At 49.2% G+C, this 21,361-nt stretch overlaps 1 protein-coding gene across 9 annotated transcripts in view; it reads left to right on the top strand.

The window, feature by feature from the left end:
* Positions 1 to 21,361, top strand: part of LOC119161094 (rap guanine nucleotide exchange factor 2) — a 720,936-nt gene that overhangs the window by 545,829 nt on the left and 153,746 nt on the right. The window contains exon 1 of one of the 9 annotated variants that reach the window (XM_037413431.2): positions 17,169 to 17,463. The exons of the other annotated variants lie outside the window; for them this stretch is intronic. Coding sequence (XP_037269328.2) covers positions 17,458 to 17,463 — 6 coding nt within the window. The 5' untranslated portion in view covers positions 17,169 to 17,457. Of the gene's footprint in view, positions 1 to 17,168; positions 17,464 to 21,361 lie in introns of those variants that run through there. 9 annotated transcript variants of the gene reach the window in all.

The following is a 21,361-nucleotide window of genomic DNA, read 5'->3' as shown; positions in this document are numbered from 1 at the left end:
ATTCTTGATTCCTGTTTGTCAGATAATCGCACTACGTGTTCGATTAGCTTGCGAAACAACACCTTATAGCAGCGTTTAGAAACGAGCATTATTGGTTTGGAACTTCAGCGATCCGCTAAATCACGGAACCCCAGAAAATCACACACACACACACACACACACACACACACACACACACACACACACACACACACACACACACACACACACACACACACACACACACACACACACACATATATATATATATATATATATATATATATATATATATATATATATATATATATATATATATATATATATATATATATATATATATATATATATATGTGTGTGTGTGTGTGTGTGTGTGTGTGTGTGTTAGTTCGTCGATAACCATAACTATGCAGTGACTAGTCATTCATCTCTGATCGGGCGATGCGACTTGCGACTTGTTTTGCCCGCACTTGCTTCGTTAAAGTTAACACATTTAAATGGTCAACATCAAGGTCAGCGAGAGAGTAGTAGTAGTAGAAACTATATTGTACTAGAGGGAATTAGGGCGAAGGTGGGTGAGTTCCCTAGTCCAGGGCCTCACTGGCCCTTGCGGCTCGCTGGACAAAGGCCAGTGGGGGCCCTTCGCATTTGAAATGTGACATGAATAACGAGAACACGGAGAAGCGAGCTTTTCGGATTTGTCCGCTGAATTCGGAGTGTCTCATCAGTTGAAGCGTACGAGGGACTAGGAGGGAGTCGCGCTGAGTGAACGCTGCCCTTGGGAGAGGGTGTCGCAGAACCAGTTTTCTTGCATTCGCGCGCCTCCTTCGAGATCTGCGAACAGCGGTGTTTGTGTCGCTTGTCAGATGGCGCTGCATGCTCTCTGGGCGTAGAGATACTGTATATGCTACCTTTAGGTAGGAGAGTTGCGCATACCTTTTCCTTCCGCCGCTCGCGCCGCTATTCGGCGAGTGTTGTCAAGTGATGCAAAGTGACGTCAAATGTTCTAATTCAAGCGGCGAAGCCAACTTTACGTGCACGATGGTGCGGCGCTCACGCTTTCTCTGCCCGCACAGACTTCGGCCTCATCGCGACTGCCATGCGGGGTTTTACCTTGTGTACGATTTGCGTTACCATGTTACCGGATAGAATCTGCGCATCCGCGAGTCTTTACAAAACGTGAACCTTTACGTAACGTAAATTACCCGCCTGGTAGGCTTTACGTTTACGGCGCTGTTTCACAAATCCACCTTCGTTCGTAGAAACTCGCGATATCCGCGCTGTGGAGACTCCAGGCGTCGTGTCAAAGTAAGCCGAAGTGCGAGTGCCAACAGCTGTTACATTGTTTCAGCCGGATCACCAAAGCTAAAAGGGCTAGAATATGGAAACCGCAAACATGTGAACCCCCGACAGACTGGATAAGTGGCGCCATCTAGCGGTCATAAGAGAAATCAGGCGATCACATTTTTTTTTAAAGAAACATTGCGCATTGCACGTCTGGTGTAAAAACCACGCTCCGGCGTTATCACGAATGAGTCACGTTTTTAATCATTTTCACCTCACTCATTTAATTGTTGAGTTTCACTTCCCGAAATCACCATACTTTAAAGAAAGACGCCGTAGTGTAGGGCTCCGGAAATTTCGACCACCTGGGATTCACCAACATGCGCCTAAATCTAAGCACACGAGCCTCTACCATTCTCGCTACCTATAGCAACATAGCGCCTCGCTGCAACCGTGCAATCCTGTTCAGCGCGTTCGAATAAGTCTGCGGCACGCCGGCCGTGCCAAAACATCGCACCGCATATTTCTCTCCTGCGCGTGTGACAAGGGGCTTCACTGCACAGCCATGGAACATTATGGCGGACCTATGTGCAACTCTGCTCCCGTATGGAGCATATACAGTCATATACGGTAACTGTATCTTGGCGATAGTCGGAGGAGGATAGCTTTGATTGGGTCGCCCGCGAAAGTGTACGCGGGGGTGCGGGGGAAAAAGAGTTCGTAGTTCGGGTCACTCACTTTCTCAGCGGTCCAGGCCGGTTGAAGTGGCGGAAACTACAGGCGCCGAGTGGGCCGTATAGAAATCGACCCTCGGGGCGTTGAAAATTCGTGCAATGCTCAGATATACAGTTGAAGTTGGATAATAGAAAATTTTTGGAATATGTAAAGGCAGCATATTCGCTTTCGGCGTTTTCGTTTCGAGGCAATATATCTGTGTCGCCTGTGTGTGAAGTTTGTTTTCGTGCTCGCCGATCGTGGGCCGTTACCAACTTGTTTGCCGTCGGCAAACATTGACATTGGCGAAACCTTCGCCTACATGTCCGACATCACGATCAGGCGATGCTTTGCGAAACAGTTCTCCGTAGCGCACGAATGATATTTATTCAATTATTTTATTGATTATTTATTTACTCGTGTTAATATGAACACACATCACACGGGCGTAATTAATCAGGATGAATCAGGAGGACAGGGCTCGTTTTGCTGACACCCTGCATGACCACGTGCTATTCTACGCATTCTTCGTAATCGATGTAGCTACTAACTTGATTGCTTCGTCTGTTGCCAGTGGAAAACAACTGAAGCGCGGGTAGCGAAAAAGACGACGTTGCTTCTATGGTTATCGCGGTCTGTCAGTGCCCATTAAACAAAAAACCTTGAGCTACTTCGCTGTACGTATATATATATATATATATATATATATATATATATATATATATATATATATATAATAAGCGAAAGAAGTGTTTACCTAAGGGCTCGTTTTTCCGTGTTTTAACACAATATTAATGAGATCTAACAGACAGTAATGCGAAGGAATGTACAGGGGAAGTTATTAGAACCAATGTAATGTAAATAAGAAGAAAGAAGAAAGAAAAGTGGATGAAAAAATAACCAGCCGTGAGCAGGAATCGAACCTACGACCTTCGAATAACGCGTTCGATATATACGCTGAGAAGAGAGATGATGTTATGCCAAAGGGGAGAGGAGTTGCAACTATCAAAGAAAAACTTCTCGTGTATGGATAGCCGCACATGGAGGTCCTTCGTACTGTCCTTTTGATGGAGCGCCAAGCTAGTCACTTCAAGATACGAGAGCCATACGCAGCAGCGTGCATGAATTTGGTACGACAATCGGTGAAGAATTAAACGAAAAAAAAAAAGAGAAAGGTCAATATCGAGCTTCATTCTTTCTTCACCTGACTCTGGATCGATGGGAAATTTTACGCTTGTTGACAGCTTGGCTCTACTCGGGAATGCCTTCAGCGACCGTGAGACACGTCGGCGGCCGTCCTTGCTAGTGCGTCACCGCTGCCGCGCCGTCCTACAGCGCCGGCGCCAACGCCCTACCCAAGTCTCTCAGCTGCGCTGCGAGCCGTCTTTCTCGTCAGCGCTGCAGTATATAAAGTTACTGCCGTGGTTGCGTCCATCCACAATGGATCTGTCTCTGTAATGGGGGACTTTTCCGCCTCTCGGAAGGAATTCCCGGAGAAGTCGGCAGCCGATGGGAGAGGAGGCGGCGCAGGACAAAGGTGGGGAGGGTGGCTGCTATGACGCGAGCCTGCCGTGTCTCCGAGACGACGCTTTTCTCCCCGCTTGTGAAAAAGAGCAAAAGAAGCACTGGACGACGCGTGTGTCTCCGTTTCTGTGTGCGCCGTGAGCGCAGCGTGCCGGCGCATATATGCGACCCGCGCGAGAAGAACGCCACGACGTTGGTTCGCACGGCGCTCACGACGGTGGCTGCTGCCGGTCACGCTCCGGAGATTCCCAGCCGCGAGGCAGGAAAAGCGGGGGAACCTTGGCGGGCTTCCCAGCACGCCTGCCAGCCGACACTGTGACTCACCGCGCACGCCTCCGCCCCGGGACAGAGGAGAGGGCACGCTAGTTTCGATCTCACCGTTGTCTCGTGCGTCCAGGACGCAAAGAAAAAGTGATTCGTTTACGGATTCTATAAGGCTTTACGCTCTTTTGCTTGGATGAGCTGGCATACGGCATATGTACCCAAGAGCGAAAGGTGTGCGGGATGCGAAATGTTTGGAGAACGCTATATTCCTGCTTTTGTCTAAGAGCTCGCTCGCTGGATTCCGTGCCGACCGGTTGTGCCCTCGCGATCTCCGACGTCAGTGTAGCTCTAACCAACTAGGCTGGCCCTTCGTCATCTCCTGACGCCAATATCCGACGACAGCGTAGCTATGACCTACTGTACTTGCCTTACGCCATCTTCTGACGCCGACAAGAGCTCTCGCAAGTGGTGCCCCGTTCCTCGGACTCCTGTTACCGTGTTTCCGTCTTTCCTATTTCTCCTATTCTTCATATGTCCTCGCTCGCTGTCCCAGCGCATCTCTGTCAACATATATACCTTTAATTCTATCCTTTTAATCCCTCCTCACCCCCATCCCTTGTGAGCTACTGTTGAGGTGTCGCACCCTGATGCAGACAGTTACGGGGCTCAATTTTCTCTTCTTTCCCCTCTTATAACCACTTATAAATATCTGAGAGCTTAGCCTCCAGTTAGACGTCGCGACTTGTACCCGCTAAATCCGAACCGCCATTTCCGGAGCCCTCCCCTACGGCATCCTTCATGATCACATCGTGGTTTTGGAAAGCAACACCTAACAATTATTATTTAATATTTTAAATTCAAAGTGTTATTTGATCCTTGGGTGCCAGGAAAGCACGCTCGTGACTTTTTGGCAGGCAGGGGTGCGTGGGATCATTACAATATCGATCACATTGGGGTTTATTTATTGAAATATCCCCCTAAATCGGCTTATACGATAAGCTTGCGTGAATGTCTCCCCCAGTCGAAATGCAGCTGCCCCGAATCAGTCGTGGAACGTCATGTACAACTCCACACCTACCCATTTTTCTTCTTTATTATTAGATTGTTCGTTCGTCTTTTACTTCGTTAGTCACCTGTAATTGCGATCGCTACTCCTTTTGCACTTATCATATTTATTATTGAAGTATTGCGAGATATACGGCTTCGCAGGTCTAGTAAATTGTTGTTTTACGTGCCAGAACCACGATGTCAATAGCCAACTTCGTATTAATTATGGCTAACTGGGGTTCCTTAAAGGGACACTAAAGTCAAATAACAGTTTACGTGAGAGGGAAAGCTAAGTGTATGACAACGTCTAGAAGTCGAATATTATCAACAGCAGAGATCTCTACTTACCTAGAAATTAAGGTAAATGCATGAGAACATATGCGCCACGATTAGTACATCCGCAAAATGATCCTGATGACGCCAGAATTACAGCCTACCATTAATCAACAGTGATTTAACTATCTGCACTAAAGAAAGAACCTTCCGTGCATCAAGAGACGCAAAAAAATGCTGCTTGTTCGTTTCTGTGCGATTCATGGAAAAAAAGAACCGCCTTACGTTATCTATGGGGAATGACGCGAGTGATTGAAAACTTTAATTTTCGCCTGGTTAAACTGGACAGGTCGTGCCACCCAGCGGAACCCAGGTGAACCAAGCACGTCTTCCATTTCGGAGCTTATGGCAGGAAATTGTTCAACGGCCATTGTTGCTGCTGTGGCTCCCGCTGCTTTCGTTCGCTGCTACTAGTGTCGGCGGCCGCGCAGTAAAGCCGGGCAACGTTGTGCACGGCAACAGTGAAGTGACACGTTCCGCTTGAGGCGGGTAATTAGTGCGCTAACCTGATGTGGACCACTAAAACGTGATTTTCTTTCAAAATCAGTGCTTCCTTGGCACAAAAGTAACACTATGAGGTATCTGGACCGCAATTTCAACAATCAACGTCGACCTAATGCAAGTGTATTTTCGCTTTTAGACCTCGTCCATGCGACTCGTCGCATGGGCGAGGTCTAAATAGTGGTCTCATAGTGTTACTATGAGGTCTCATAGTGTTACGAGGTCTCATAGTGTTACTATGAGGCACTAGAACAGATACCTCATAGTGTTACTATGAGGCACTAGAACACTAGAACGGATACCTCATAGTGCTTACGGTACTTGACTGTTGACCTGAAGAGGGCGAGGACAAGTGGTAGATGCACGCGTAATGAGTTCTAGAACTACTGCGCATTCGATAAATAATAAATCTTTAACAAAATCGGCAGACCCCACGTACAGTGGGAATCGATGATATGTAAAGCGCGAATGAGGAAGGTTCATGTGTCACTTTGAAATCAGCACAACGTTACGACGCGGACGTCAATTATGCCGTGCATGACTTTCATGTCATGGTTATCATGTTTGGACGTGTCATTTACCTTCGTCGTCTATTCGCGTAATGTGATATCAAATTTGGTATATGTTGAGCTAGCGAAACGGCCGCGAGCACGCCATGAGCGTCGCGTGTTGTCGTCTTTTACATCACACACATGTCACGATTTCCACGTTAGGGTCTTTCACTTGGGTTCGCCAAGCAGTCATGTCATACCATACCAGTTTTGCATTATGTCATGAGAACGAAATTGCCGCAAGAGCAGCAACATCATGAAATATAAATCATGACATACATGTCATGATTTTCATGTTATGAATAGTCAGTTATACTCGTCGTAGTCATGTAATGTCATACCAATTTTGGTATCGATACCTTGAGCGAAACAGCCAGGAAAGCTAGAAGTTGTAGGCGCGGATAGCATAGGTATATAGATGGATAGATAGATAGATAGATAGATAGATAGATAGATAGATAGATAGATAGATAGATAGATAGATAGATAGATAGATAGATAGATAGATAGATAGATAGATAGATACGCCCAATGTCGCAGAACTTTGCTAAGAAATGCCTCGCATTTTAGTAAGTACACTTGTAAGCTCACTCGGTCGTAGCTGTGCGTGCACGGCGCTCCTGACGCGTCAACTCGTGTACGTACATGGAGGGAGGGAGGAATGTTTGGCACTTGTCTGCTCTTTTGTGCGCGGTTCACTGTCGCGCGTCTGCTTGACGCGATGGCCGGGCACTTTCCGCTCCCGCCTGCGTTCAGTGCCAGTCGGGCACCGGTACGCCTTCTGTTCTTTCCGGGCCTTCTTTTTACGCGCGCTAGCAAAACATCATTTCCTTCAGGGACACACGTCATTGCGCCGAAGGAGGAGGGGAAGGGGTGCAGAGCTCATTACACCCGCGTGATAGAACGTTTCACCTCTGTGCTCGATAGTGGTCACTTTGCTGTTTGATGACGCAATGATTAAGTGTACGTGAACTACGCGGTGAATCCCGCGCTATAATATCGTATAACCGCTGCTAGCTCTTTCATGCATTTATTTATGCATTGTCATTGGGTTGTAAATGTTGCCAATAGGTACGTTATGCCTCCTGCTTTCCCACAACATCATAGTTCAATGAAAGAGTGAATGACTGAGTTGAGTGAGTGAAATATTACTCGCCATTAACGGTTTTTCTTACTTTTTTGTATGGGTAGTTAGTTATCCGCTTATACTCTAATGTGCCAAAGTAACCACAGGTGCAGGAATAAGCGAGGTGCATTTTAGATACGAATTCTGTTTGCCTTACTGATATATTATACGTCATAAGGAAATACGCTTGTTTACGGTCGGAAGGGTTGTTAACGTCCCACACACGACAATAAACGCAAAAGAGGGGGGGGATTAACGATCATCAGTGACATGAGCCAGAACCCAACTGCTTCAAAGATAACGTTAATGACATGCATGTATTCATCCTTAATCCGTGGAGCCGTGAGAGGAATCGGTGTCTCCAAATGCCCGCCTGTGAACATATGAAAGTAATAGTCGCGCAGTCAAGGCCGAACGAAGAAGCATCCGACAGCAATGGGCCGAGTTGCGCAGTTATTCTGCCCGCCATACAGCCAGCATGCATGTACTACAAATGTAGGGTCAAGGACGGGTTTCCCGGTCATTTGTAACTCCTGCCGTAATGGCGCGTGATAGACGACGTCGCAGAAAATGCATATTTGGCACTGAATTGCTACCAGAGTTTCCCTGAACCTAGTTCACATTATCTCGCGCTGGTATGTTGCGCACGCTCGCATTGCACTGCAGTTTCACGTACCGGGGCAACGCGCCGTGACGACTGTCGTGTACGTGGAACGCACTCGATATACGTAACGAATGTAGGCGGCAAGACTTGCATTCCCCTTCTCAAGAAAGGCGCATGCCTTGCTACTCTTCAGTCGGCGTTTCATGCTGCATACATGACAGAAGCGACAGCTTTCGTCACTCACTTGAGACTGACATAATTCAAAGGAGCATAGTCGTTGTGGCACCACCGCATGGTGTATACATTTCGTCTCCCGGTTGTACCATGCAGCGTTGCTATGCCCACTTGCTTCACTATATTTCCAGTCGCTCACGTGGCTGCTGTGCACTGTGTGAACGTGGTTCTCTACTGATTAGAAGACGCTTAGTATCAATAAGTGGTGTCTGTTGTCCTTTGTGACGATTGCGAGTGGCCTCGTGGGAGCAGACACTGTGCACAAGGGAGCTGATATACGCTGCGTCTGAGAATTTGCTGGCGCAGAGGCACGAAGCTGGCTTCTAGCCCATGCTCAACCCTGCGTGGTGGGGCTCGGGCCTTGTGAGCGCCGCCTCCTGGCAACCACACCAATGCACTGCTGGTGCATCTTTATCTTGCCTTCCCCCGTTTCCCCTCCTTTTTTTTATTTTGCTCAGTGATGAGCAGGACGGCGGTGTTGCGTGTGGACCGCCCGGTGGCGCCGCGCTGTCGACGAGTGCTCTTTGAATGTGTCTATTTCGGCCCTCTCTTGCCGACCTTGGGCGCTCGGCAAGCCAAGGTGTGCGGCAGAGTGCCGCCGCCCCTCTAAGGTCGCGGAGCTGTCCTCGCTCTCTTCCGCTCTCTGTGTTTCTTTGCTCGGCACGCAGAAGCGGAGGAGGACGGCGTCCCTTTTGTCTTCCTCGGTTTCCCTTCTTGCTCTCCTCGTCCGACGATTACGCCACGGTCGTTTTTAAAGGGGGGCTCCTCTCGTAGTAGCTGGCTGGCTGCCCCACGACGTCTCGCGGTGTACTGTAAGGTTGCCGGGGCGCAACCACTGGGGGTCGCTGGCGCAGAGAACCGAGGAGGCGCGTCCGGCGAAAGAAAGAAATTTCCGAGGGTCCACCGGTGGTCGGGTCGTTGGTTCGCGGCGGGCAATCATCGCGGGCACGAGAGCATCGCCACTCGCTCTCGTTCGCTCGTGAGGCTTTTCGTCTTTCGCGGCGCCAACCCGCGTCGTTCTTCCGTGGCGAGGAGGTCAGCCGCTTTCGCTGGCGGTGAATGTTTAGCCATCGCGAGGCGGGTAGTGACGGATCTTGTGCAACGCCGGACAGGGGCGCCTCGCAAATTTGGAGTGACCTCTTTTGTCTCGAAGATGAATCTTCCCACTCCGGCCCCTCCTCCCTCCGAGAAGAGGCAGTAAAAACGTCGTGGCCCCACTCGTGGCGCGGCTTTTGCTGTATAAATAAATGAAGCCAGAGAGACGGCTGCATGTCTGCGGGTGAAAGGTAGTCTTTGTATTCTTCTGTTGATGTTAATGTCGCACGTTTTGGTGTCCTCTATACGCGTGCTTCTTCCTTGAATTCAGCCAAATGCGAAGAAATCCTGAAGTTGACCTCGCAGTTCAAAATCGTATGAACAAGGTTACTGGAGAAAAAAATAGGTTACTTTGTTTACTATGGCGTTCGTTTTCCAGTTGTCTCCCATCTCTTTGCAGCGTAACGTTCTTCACTGGTGTTATTAGGATGCAAATTACTTTCTAATTTTTTTATGTAACTTGCGTGTTCCTTTCCCAGGCGCCTTTGATTGTCGCATTACGCATAGCGACGCTAGCGTGATTGTACTTGCATATAAATGGTAATATAACGGGGCTCGTACTGATCATCTAGTGGATTCCTAATATTTTAACGTTGCGTGGTTCGTACTGCACGTTCACATGATGAGTGTGATGCAGGGTGCTAGTGCCATATCAAGCCTTCTCATTCGTGCTTCGCATATCACTGTACGTGGGATTTGCCAATTTTTCTGACACGGTACTACGTGCTCTCCCTAACAAGGGGAAAGGGGGCTTAGCTTCGCGCATGTATGTTGAAGGCCTTGAAAATTACCTGTTTTTGTTATTGATCCTGTGCAAAGCAGTCCCCCTTACATCTGTATCAGGGCAGGGTGGAGAGAGTGAAAGTGAAGTAGGTACAGGGTGAAGCCTGTACACTCATTTGTGCTATGGTATATATTAAAAAAAATACCGACAAGGAAAGCTGTCAGTGTGCCTTCGCTTGCTGAAGATAACACTCACGGGTTTTGACACTGCTTATGTGTTCATCCCTGGCCAATTCTCCACAGAAGGGATGTTCCACGATAACACGAAAGACATAAATCCTTAATGTAGTACTGACATGATATTGAAGCATTGCGAAAGGGCCATATTTCGTTTGTCTGGCATACAGTGTTATTAACGCTCTCCGCACACCGGAATTAGGAAACTCTCCTGAAACTTTTCAGTTTGGTTGTGACGTTCTCGTGAGGTAGCCCCACCGTAATGGGCATTATTTTCGTGAAGATTCAGTGCAGTTCGCTGGGTTTTCGAACTCTGCAACCTGCATACGGCCGAAGCTGCTGTCTTTGTCGCAAGCGGCCATTTCACTCATCGTTAACGTGCACAACGTGCTAGCATCAACTCTCACGTCTGCAGATGCAGGTGCACTTGCATCTGCAGATGTGAGAACTGATGCAAGTACGTCACAAATGGCTGCCTTCACGTGACTTAGAGACGTCAGACTTGTGTCGACACAGCACTGTGAAATGGCCGCCTCCATATCGTAACCGAAAGTAGATTTTTAAGGCAAGTGGTATCGAAAACATGCTCCATACCTTCCCGGGCACCACGACGATACTCAGTTGAAGGTTATCGGCACAATTTCTTTAATTTAGAGCCATAATGTGAAAATTTTTAAAGATGTGTTGCAGTGCTCCTTTTCAGGCCAGATCCGGTAATTTTCGACCTTGTCAAAGTATGAGGACGATTCTGTCACAATTCTTGAGACGCCCTTGTCATTTGCGGATTCGATGATAATGTTTGATAAGCGAAAATTAAACCGAAACTCAGTCAAGCGGTAGCCCCGCCGCGGTGGTCTAGTGGCTAAGGTACTCGGCTGCTGACCCGCAGGGCGCGGGTTCGAATCCCGGCTGCGGAGGCTGCATTTCCGATGGAGGCGGAAATGTTGTAGGCCCGTGTGCTCAGATTTGGGTGCACGTTAAAGAACCCCAGGTGGTCTAAATTTCCGGAGCCCTCCACTACGGCGTCTCTCATAATCATATAGTGGTTTTGGGACGTTAAACCCCACATATCAATCAATCAATCAGTCAAGCGGTACTGTCTTCGTGTGAACAGCGGGACAGGCACAAACCGGAAGTTGTGCTGAGGCATGCCGGCCGGGCATGCGCGAAGGACGAAAGCAGTAAAGAGCGGTCGCCCAGCGGAAAATTGACCACGCCGCACTGTTAGGGGTGTGTATCTGGTTGAAAAAAGAAAGTATCAATATTACGATACGGTAATACCGTGCCAAATGAAAAATGCTCCTACGTGAACATTACGTGGGGTACAAATGTCGCGCATGCGCACTCCTCCAACAATTCCTCAGGCCACGCATGCGTACATCGCCTTATCATCCTCGTAACGCAAGCTGCTGACCGTTACACTTGACGAAGAGGCTGTGTTCATGGCATCCGGGATTGTTGCAACACGTCATTACCAGCTTAACTTTGTTTGGATTCCACCGTTGCGCTGGATCGCGGATTTCCTCTTTTCGTCAATATCAATGTTCCATTGGCCCAAGCACTCGTTTTTATTCGCGCGTTCATGCCGAGGCGACGGCTCTGCGAGTGCCATTATGACTCGTAAGGATTTCATTTCACGATTCGACGACCATTCGCGCGAGTGTGTTTGTTTCTGCAGGTGAAACGCTGGTTGCCGATTCGGTCCCCAATGCCTTAGATGAGCAGTTATGCAAACGGGTCCGTGGTATACCGTACCACGCACAACAAAATCGGTGGCCTTGCCAGAGGGCGCGCAAGCCGCGGTGTTCTGGTCGCGTGGCTCGCTGGTTTCCTAGAAGGAACCGGTTTCTCTTCGTTCCTTGCTGGCTCCTGCTGTGCACATAGCTTGCATGACATGCGTATGGCCCGTGGCTGTGCTCGGAATACATATATGCGTGCTGTATTATACCTTTGCCACGACGGTCGTCAGGAGTTCTGTCACACCACACGTCCCCACCGACTGATGCCCCTTGCCTGCATCACACCGGTAATTTTCGGGTGTTTGAAGGAGGATGTGAAAGCAGGATGTGGGCAAATCTGGGCGCAAGTTAGTCAGACGGGCACAGGAAACACCCATAGACGAAGAGACACCACTTTATATACATATCGGTACAGACACGGGACTACACTACACGACATATATACATGCACATACAAGTAACTAACATGAACATTTTCCACACTCACGCCACTGCAGTTAATCTCAGTGCTTCAGCCGTGGAGTTGTCGAAGAGCGAAGGTCCAGGCTCTCATCCGGCGTACCCAAAACAAGGGGCGGGTTGCAATGGTGCACGGAGCCAAGTGCACCATTCCAGTGACTCTAAGCCAAGTCGGCGGTGTACGCCGTCTAATCGAGATCTCAGCGGGCCCGAAGAGGGCTGCGTGGACTCGGCGCCAGGATAGTAGGGGTGAGTTGCCTCCTTTGGGTCAGTACCGGTGCATGGCCCGGCTCAGCTGATACATGCCATGTAGAAACCCAGTGCAGCCGTGTCGGCGCCTGGTACAACACTGGGGACGTCAACAGGAACAGTCCCACGAAGTGTGGCTTGAACGGTACAAGCCAAGAGCGGCACTTCGAACCGCGACAGGCCAGCGCCAGGTACAACACCAGCCACTCGCCAGGAACGTCGCTGGAGAATTACAGCCGTGGCGAGGTCCAGCCTAGTAGTCCTCGGAATCGTGGAAGCCCGGATGAGCCCAGGACCAGCAGCGTCTTCCTATGTATACGCTCCCGCTTTCTGGTTATGTTTGCCTCCCAGTTGCAACCAACGCGTGCACGCTGTGGAAACGTATTTAGTTCTCGGGGGTAATAACGCGCCGCGAAGGACATATAGGTATACGATTTTTATCAGATTTATACTGGCTTATGCTCCCTGTCTTCACTATTAGATGTGCATTTTCCTTGTCAATGGTGAGCAGCTCACAAGAGTCCTTTTAATTTCCGAAGCCTTTGAGCCCATATATGGTATATTACTTGTACTCCTGTAACCTCACAGGCATTACATACCGCATACGTCCGACAAATATTGTGCGTGTACCTGGCAGGTGGTTGCTTGGTTTGCTTTGGCGCTCGTTTGCGGATGCGGTAAATAATTGATACAGCGTTATTCGTATAGATGCGCTGCCGTTGACGCCTCTACGAGCAGTCGACCTTATTATACGACCACGTTTTTTCCCCTCCTGGGAGTGGCACTAACTCTTGGATATCGTACGTTAAACCACGCGGCCTTCGCGACCTCTGGAAGGCGTGAGCCGCTTGAGTTGGGAAGGCGCGTTGCAATGTATACGTATGTGTGTACATACATATAGTATCGGTATTGCTACGTCGGTTAATACGTACAGGTTTTCTATAATTCCACCGTACTAACAGTGGCTCTCCTAGCGAGCCTGTGCAAGGCGTTTTTGTTTTGTTTTTTTCTTCCTCGGTGGCGTGGGCTTGGTCGACTCGGCGCAACAGTCTGAAGGTCAGAACCCTGACCTTTATGCGCGTTCCGCGAGGCTTTGCCGCCACGGCATTCGGCGAACTTCGCGTTGCAGTGGAGGAGAAGGGGAAAAAAAATGGCGCGAGAGACGGTGGGCAACGGAGGTCCGGGGGGGGGGGGGGGGGGAGCAAGAGGCGTGCGTCAACGCCTTCCCGTTGGGGTGTATTCTCCCTCCGCCTACACTGCAGCCGGTGCGCGGCCTCGTGCATTGTGTATTACGCACCGCGGTTCAATACGAGTGGCCGCCTTGCGCTGTGGCATATGCGCTGCAGGCGCGCCACCCGTGTCGCGTACACGTAGGCGTTGACACGCAAGGAGCGCGGCCCCACCTGTTGTCAAGAGCCCGCACTCCGGAGGTAGTATACGCTGAGGTATTAACAGCATTGGGCTTATCGTTGCGGTGACGCAAGTGAGAATGACGACCAGGAAGCACGACATTCTGCGGCACATCGCCTGGTTTCATTAAAGAGAAGCATGAACACACACACACACACACACACACACACACACACACACACACACACACACACACACACACACACACACACACACACACACACACATACACACACACACATATATATATATATATATATATATATATATATATATATATATATATATATATATAAAGAGAGAGAGAGATGTTACGAAGAAAGAAATGAAACAAGTATACAGTACAGCATCTCGATAGTGTTGCGAGCTTGGATATGCATGGCTGTTCGGGAATCTTCCTTAAGTTACGCCGTTATTGATGGGTGCAGTTCCACCTCTTTATAGAATATGTACTGTACATGGTCGTGATAAAATAGCATTAACATATGTTTATGCCTGAAAATGTCACACTACATTGCAGCGACCCCTTTTTCAGACAACCGCTGGCACGTGGTGGCTTATCGTCTCTTGCTTCGCAGTGCCAATAAAAGGCAGGTACTGCTTGCCGAAATCGCCACAATGAGTTTGCGTACCCGCCGTGCTAACGAACAACAAATATACACGTATGCAATGATTCCTTAGTGCGGCTGTATAGAATCACTTTTATTGTACGACACTTGCTCGTTGTGGTGTCTACTGGACTGCGAAACGTTAACTGGTGAGCTATTGAGACGAGCTGGAATATGTAAAAACAGAAGAAGCGCGCGAGAGATGGGTGTCGTCAGACTCACAAGTAATTTTATACGAGTCAAAGTAATCACGTGTTGAAGTAGCTGACACATATGCACATAGACAGAATAAAAATCCCGTCCCAAAACCACTATATGATTATGAGAGACGCCGTAGTGGAGGGCTCCGGAAATTTCGACCACCTGGGGGTTCTTTAACGTGCACCCAAATCTGAGCACACGGACCTACAACATTTCCGCCTCCATCGGAAATGCAGCCGCCGCAGCCGGGATCCGAACCGCAACATGGGTAAAAGCGCATTTGTTTTGCTGGGCTTTATCCTAGCTTTGTCATCAGGTTTCTGTTCTTGTTACTTTCACCGTACTATTGTCAGATACATGCATGCACCAATAAAGCCCAGAATCTGAGCATACGTTCCTTATTACGGAATAAGTGTTTTAAAAATTAAGAATCTATAAAATGTTTAAGTGATGTAAATGCAAACAAAATCGATTAAACTAGTTCAGTCTTGAAAGGCCGGTGCCTTGAGATTAAGGAGGAAAAAAATGTTTCGTAGTATTGGCCAAAAGCAGTAGTTTCGGCAGATTACTGAGTGTATGTGTATGAACCACGCTGTATGAATCATGCGAAAAAAAACAATAAAAATGGCATTTGTGCGTTTTTGCTTGCGCACTTCATCGGCATCCGGCCGCCTTTACAGCTGCTCTGCAAGATGGGATCAGCGCGTTGAGGATGACGCTACGTAGAACTATATTGTGACCTGTACTGCAGCATATCACGCTTCTGCAGTACAGAAATGAGGCCACTTTAACCGCGTCAGGAAGCTAAATGTAGTCACGGGTAAAATTTTGCAAGATGCCGGATCTTCGTTCGAAAAAGCTACCACTGGGACAATCGAGGAAGAAGTTATGCGGCGCACTGCGTGCGTCCAAGCTGCGCTGGACGACTAGTAAGCGCATATGCGAGTGTTATATTCAATCAGTGATAAGGCAGGCAAACAAGCAAATGAAGGCATGCAAGGCGCATGTGTACGCATACTAGCGCATTCACGCAGTGCACATGCGCTACTAACTGTCCCAGACGCAACTTCCGAGTGGTTATCCGGCACCTCGAAAAAACTTTATTTGTGACTGTACCCTCTCGGCTGTGGATATTGGGAGTTTCTACGGACCACCGTAAAGAATGACGGTATCCTATTTTCTGTCTAAAGTAACGAAATACAACGAAATACGTGACCTAACAGATTCGGGAATTTTCGCTGCCTCGGAAAGGTCGATATGCGAGAAAATTGCGTCCGTGACGTTGCACTAACATTGCTTGCCCCGAGGTAATGGCGTGAAATTTGACATAGAACACTCGGGTCAATATTTTCTTCAGTAATCGCTGGCCTTCTTGACCATTAAAAATAATGTAAGGCCTTAAAAGGACGCCTTACGCCGATCTGGCTGGTTTGATGTAGGTCTTTCTATTTTCTGAAGCTTGTATTTAAATAATATTTTTGATAAAAAATGCTCAATAAAGGTCCCACAAACCTGAATGTTGTGTGAAACAGCAATGGCGCAACGTAATTAACCTTATTATTGCGCTAATATTAATATATCCTTTGACATGTGTAGTTTGTTTCAATTGCTAAACTTCGTTTTTCTTGACATCAGTGAAACTAAAAGCCCCTCTCCAATCGGCCCAATTGGCCTAACCAATCAGAACTTATGAAGATCCTAAATGTTAGTAATTAGGCGCTTTCTGAGGGTCAAAGTGCTCAACTCGGAAATCGCACGCCCCGCGAAGTCGAGTCGCTGAAACGGATGAACTTCCTCTCAAAGCAAGAGAGCATTGGAAGGCAGCCTTACCTATGTTACAGGAGGGTATCGAAGGGTCAGATAAACGTAAAGGATATTCGTTGCAGGTGAGCCGTTTTTTTTTCTTGATTCATCGTGTCTTTTTTTAAACGTGTTTTTGTGTTAGGTGAGGTAACGTAAGTTTTACAAAGTGGCTTTTTGGGCTAATTGGTCAAGTGGATTGAAAGGTATTATAAGGCAAGGAGACACGGACGAAAAAAAAAAACACAACGTTTTTTTTTTTCTTTGATATCGTATATCTGTGGCCATACTCTCATTATTGTGCGTGCACCTTCGTAGACGTGCAGCGGCACAGAGTCACGTAAAGTGGAAACGTCCCGTACTGTGGCTCCATCTGTTATGGCGTCAAGTTACTCGGGGCCAGCGGGACCCTCCTTTCTCGCGGCCTACTCCCCCGCGGGGGTCCCGGTCCCTCTCTCTCGTTTTCCGTCGGCGGGGCGACTGGCGCGCCGCCGCACAGTCCCATTCGGAGTTATGGGCGCTCTCGGAGCGTGCCGCGACCGACGCTGCTTCTCGGTGCTGCCGCCGTCCTGTTCGCGTGTTGCCGTTTGTGCTGCTGCCCGACGAGCCTGCTTCACCGCATGGTCGCCGCGACGCGTCAACAAAGTGCAATCGCGCGTCCTGTCGTGCCGCGCCGGTGCTGTCGTCGAGCGGCAAACATGACTGTCGTCTGTGGACCGCGTCTTTGGATTACCTTGAGTCTTTGCGGACGACAGCGCGCCGTCGGGATAACTCTATGAAGGTGAGCAAAGCGGGGAGAGGGGCGCCCTGGAAGGCAGTGCCAGAGGGGGTTGGGGGTGAGACGCCGCCGCCGCGTGCAGCGGCGCGGCGACTCGTTTCCTGCCCTCGTTGTTGTGAGCCGGGCTCTGCGACGGGACCGAGAAGTAAAAACCGCAAAACGGAAAGCGGCAAAACTTCTCCTCCCGTCCCGGTGCTGTGGTCGCTGCTGGCAGCAGGTTCCCCTCCATGCTCGGCCGTCGGCGACAGCCGTCCGGCCTTGCGTCCCGTGGCTCGTTGCCGGGCCAGCTCGGGAAGTTCCAGCCAGCAGCAGTGTTGCTCTTAATTCTAGCTCTTGGCCTCAGAACTACAGACGTTTGGCCGCAACACCAGCTTATCCTTCTCACTTATTAATGGGGATACGTTGCGCGACCTTCTAACGTAGCGGCTAGCGTTGTACCTCTGCCACGCGTCGCGCGACTTGTTTGTTATGCCATTTTCCTCTCTTCCTGCGGCAGCGAACCCGTTTGCCTTTTTGCTGATTTGATGCAAGTGTTAGAAAACTGCTTTTGTCAGCCAGGTCGGCGAGCGCAATGCGGGCACAGCGTTTCGTGGCCACAAGGAGAGGATCCTCTTCCGAGAAGTGCTCACCCGCTTTTCCCCCGACCCTCCTGTGGAGATGAGATTCGGCTGGCCTGTTTTTTTACTCCCCCCCTCCCGTAGGAGTCAAGCGCACGGACGCAACATGTGAACCTAGTAGACGTTGCAGGACTCGATGATTCGGCAGTCCACCAGCGACTGAACCGATTGTGCGGCGATGTTGAGCTGTCTGAAGACACCACTCCACTGAAACACGGATTGGTGACCACGAACAGCGCTCGTAACACAGTTATGTAGGGCTGTTTTCGCACGTAGCATCGTGTCCGCTTGCTGTGTAAGATCGCGAGACTCGGAATTTCGGCATTCCAGACTCAACGACAGCTTTCCGTCTTCCTCTAGCAGGTTCCTGCAAGTATTTCACTGGGGAAAAAAAATACACACACATGTTGGCAGTGTCGAGCTGTGGGGGACAAGACGCAGTCGCTTGCGCCTTGCTTGGAAAGTTGCGGCTTCGTGGAATCCGGCCCAGCCGGTTCTAAGCCATCTTAAGTTTACACCGAAAGTCTGCGTGGTCAAGGCAGCTCTCGCTGCTTTTCCGATCGCGTTCTTGCCGACTGTAAAAGTAGTTTCCGCTCAGCGTACTTTAGCTTGTGTCGCTGTCGTAGCAGAACATTGAATTGTACGCGTTTAGTCCTCGCCCATCGGTACAGATCTGCTCAAATTGCTTGCATTTGCAAAATTCCGTAAAGGGCGGGGATGTTCAACTTAGTCGTGTGGGAGCTTTTACATCTGTTTCAGGTCCGGCATGCTGTATCGTTCGCAAAACTCGGGTTCTCTTGTCTAAAGCGACGCATTACTCTCGGTTTCCGGGCGATTAACGACGTAACCGTCCTCTTTTTTCCGAGTTCATTCTTCTTTTTAATCGCTCGTCAGGAGGCCGGGTGAGTCAGCAGCTCTTCGTTGCAGCTGTAGTACCCGTCGTGCAGTGAGTCAACATGCCGAACAACCTTCGATCGGCGCTCACTTCCTCCCTCGTCGTGCGGCGACCAACCGAGTCACGCACGCTGTCGTGAAACTGCTTTCAACGTGTGGGACTGCACGCTAGCTGCCGTTTGCTTCTGGTCTAGACCATCGCGCAGTAGGATTGTCTGGTTTCGAAGACTGGTGCGTTTTTTTTTTTTTTTGGAAGAGCATGAAAATAGAATAAAAGCTGGCTTTTCGAGGATTTTCACCCTGTATTCCTGTTGAAGGGGGAGAGCGACAAAGTACACCCTGCCGGAGAATGAGCAGGTACTTTTGGCGTAGTACTTTCCGCAGTGTGCTACGATCGTTGCTTTCGCAGGACCGCACCAATATACCTTTTGGGTGGGGGCTAGGTTCTTGTTTTTTTTTTATACTAGTGCGTTTCGACGCCCACCATTATTTAACGAAAAATAAAAGAGGAAAGAACTCTTACGCTATCCCACGCATGTAATACCTTAACATCATTATTTAACCGGACATCAAAATAACCTGATTGACTATGTGTACATATTTCGCAAGAACGCAGGACATTAAGTATGTAAACGATTGGGGCATTTTAATGCTTCACATGCTCGATCAGACACCGTTCCCACATGAACTGCGTTTGTTCTTCGTACGTTGTCTTGTTCATTGAAAGAGGTGAAGTGTAAGCATATGGAGCTATCCAGTTGCGCAGAAAGGGGGTGGGTTGAGCTGTTCACACATTCATCACCCCCGGAAAGTGTGCAACACACGCACAAACATACATAAAAATGCGTCAACCTCCCCTCCCGAAATCGAAAAAAAAAAAAATCAGCCTAAGCCTCTGGAACTACCATATGGGGCAACAACCTGGAGGATGACAACGTAACTAAAGAAGTTAGGGACCACCCAGCGGGTCATGAAAAAAAAATAATTCGCGTAGCTCTAAAAGAAATAAATAAGAATAGATCGCGGTGTAGCAAGGGGAGGCCGTTATTCTACTAGATATTAAGAGTGGACGGGAGCAGAGCATGTCATGATAAGAACAGATAACCGATTGTCACTTAGGGCGCCGGGATAGATACCAAGATATAAGCGCTTCCGCGGATGGCAAAATGATTAGGCGAGCAATGAAATAAAAAAAATAGAAGGATAAGATGTAATGAGCTCGCACAGGAAATTGTGGGTTGGATATCATTGGGAGAGGACTTCGACCTACAGTGGGCAAAAATGGCCTCGTCCGTGGCCTGGCGGCTATCGTTAAGGCGCGGTATGATGTGGAAAACGTGTTCGTTCTCTGTGTGTCGTGCGCCAACTATTTTTCGAGGTGCTGCGGCGAATATTTTATCAGTTGAGCATGCTTTCGTGGCCATGTTCGGCTCACCTACTTTCCGGAATGCAAATTGGCTGGATGCACATCGGCTCAGTAATGGGTCACTGGTTTCGTGTTGGTTGTCTCATTTTGAAATATGGTTTGCTGTATTTTTTTGTCTTTTAATGTGCCTTGTTCCTGCATGTGCGCTTCTGACCGATTAAAAAAAAACCCCATGAAAGAAAAAAGGCAGGCAGAAGAGTAATATTTGCGGCCTATCTCTATTTTCTGATGCTTTTAAGAACGTCAAGCGGCTCCGGGTCCATGTGCTCGAATGCGCAGGTGAAAGCGCCGATTGGTGCAGTCCGGCGGAAGCACGGCTGCCGAATTTCCCTATCGTTCCCTCTTTTCCCCACGGCGAGCGACAATGTCGTTAGGGCTGCGGAGAAACAAGGGAGCGAGCGACAAAAGGGGTCGTTTCCAGCCCCGCGAGCTTTGTCGGTGGTCCCCAATCAAATGGTGCCAGTCTTCCGGAATGCCTTCTCGTCCCGACGGCGTGTCGTGCCTCCTGCAGGGGAAGCGTTTGTTTCCTCAAATAGAGCAATCTGCGGCGGCCGTTCGCCTTCGTCGTGATAAATGGCTCCATCCTGGTGAGCACACGCAGAGAAGGCGCGGTCCCATGCGCCTCTTGCTGCTGTTGCTCGAATCCTGCCTGCTGTATACTTAAGGTGCAGGCCGATTTTTTTTTCCTACCTCACAATAACGTTGCTCGAGTCCCATGAACGAGCGTTGTTTTTCTTGCCTCCGCTGTCATCTCGCATGATTTTGTCCCAATGATAGCGTAGTAGCCTGAAAGGAAGCCGCCAGCGCACTGACAGAACGTTCCACGTACAGGGCCGTCCACTCTTAGTGCGAACACCGCGTGGCGCCAGCGCTAGCGGGCCGCGCATCGAAGCTTATCGACACAGGCGCACAAGATCGTGGAGGCGGGGCTTCGTTTCGATTAAAAGCGGGGGAGCGAGCGCGT

Source organism: Rhipicephalus microplus, chromosome X, assembly GCF_043290135.1.
Source record: "Rhipicephalus microplus isolate Deutch F79 chromosome X, USDA_Rmic, whole genome shotgun sequence".
NCBI classification, from domain to species: Eukaryota; Metazoa; Arthropoda; class Arachnida; order Ixodida; family Ixodidae; genus Rhipicephalus; species Rhipicephalus microplus.
Note: the sequence above shows the minus strand (reverse complement) of the source record. Positions and strands in the feature narration are given on the sequence as shown.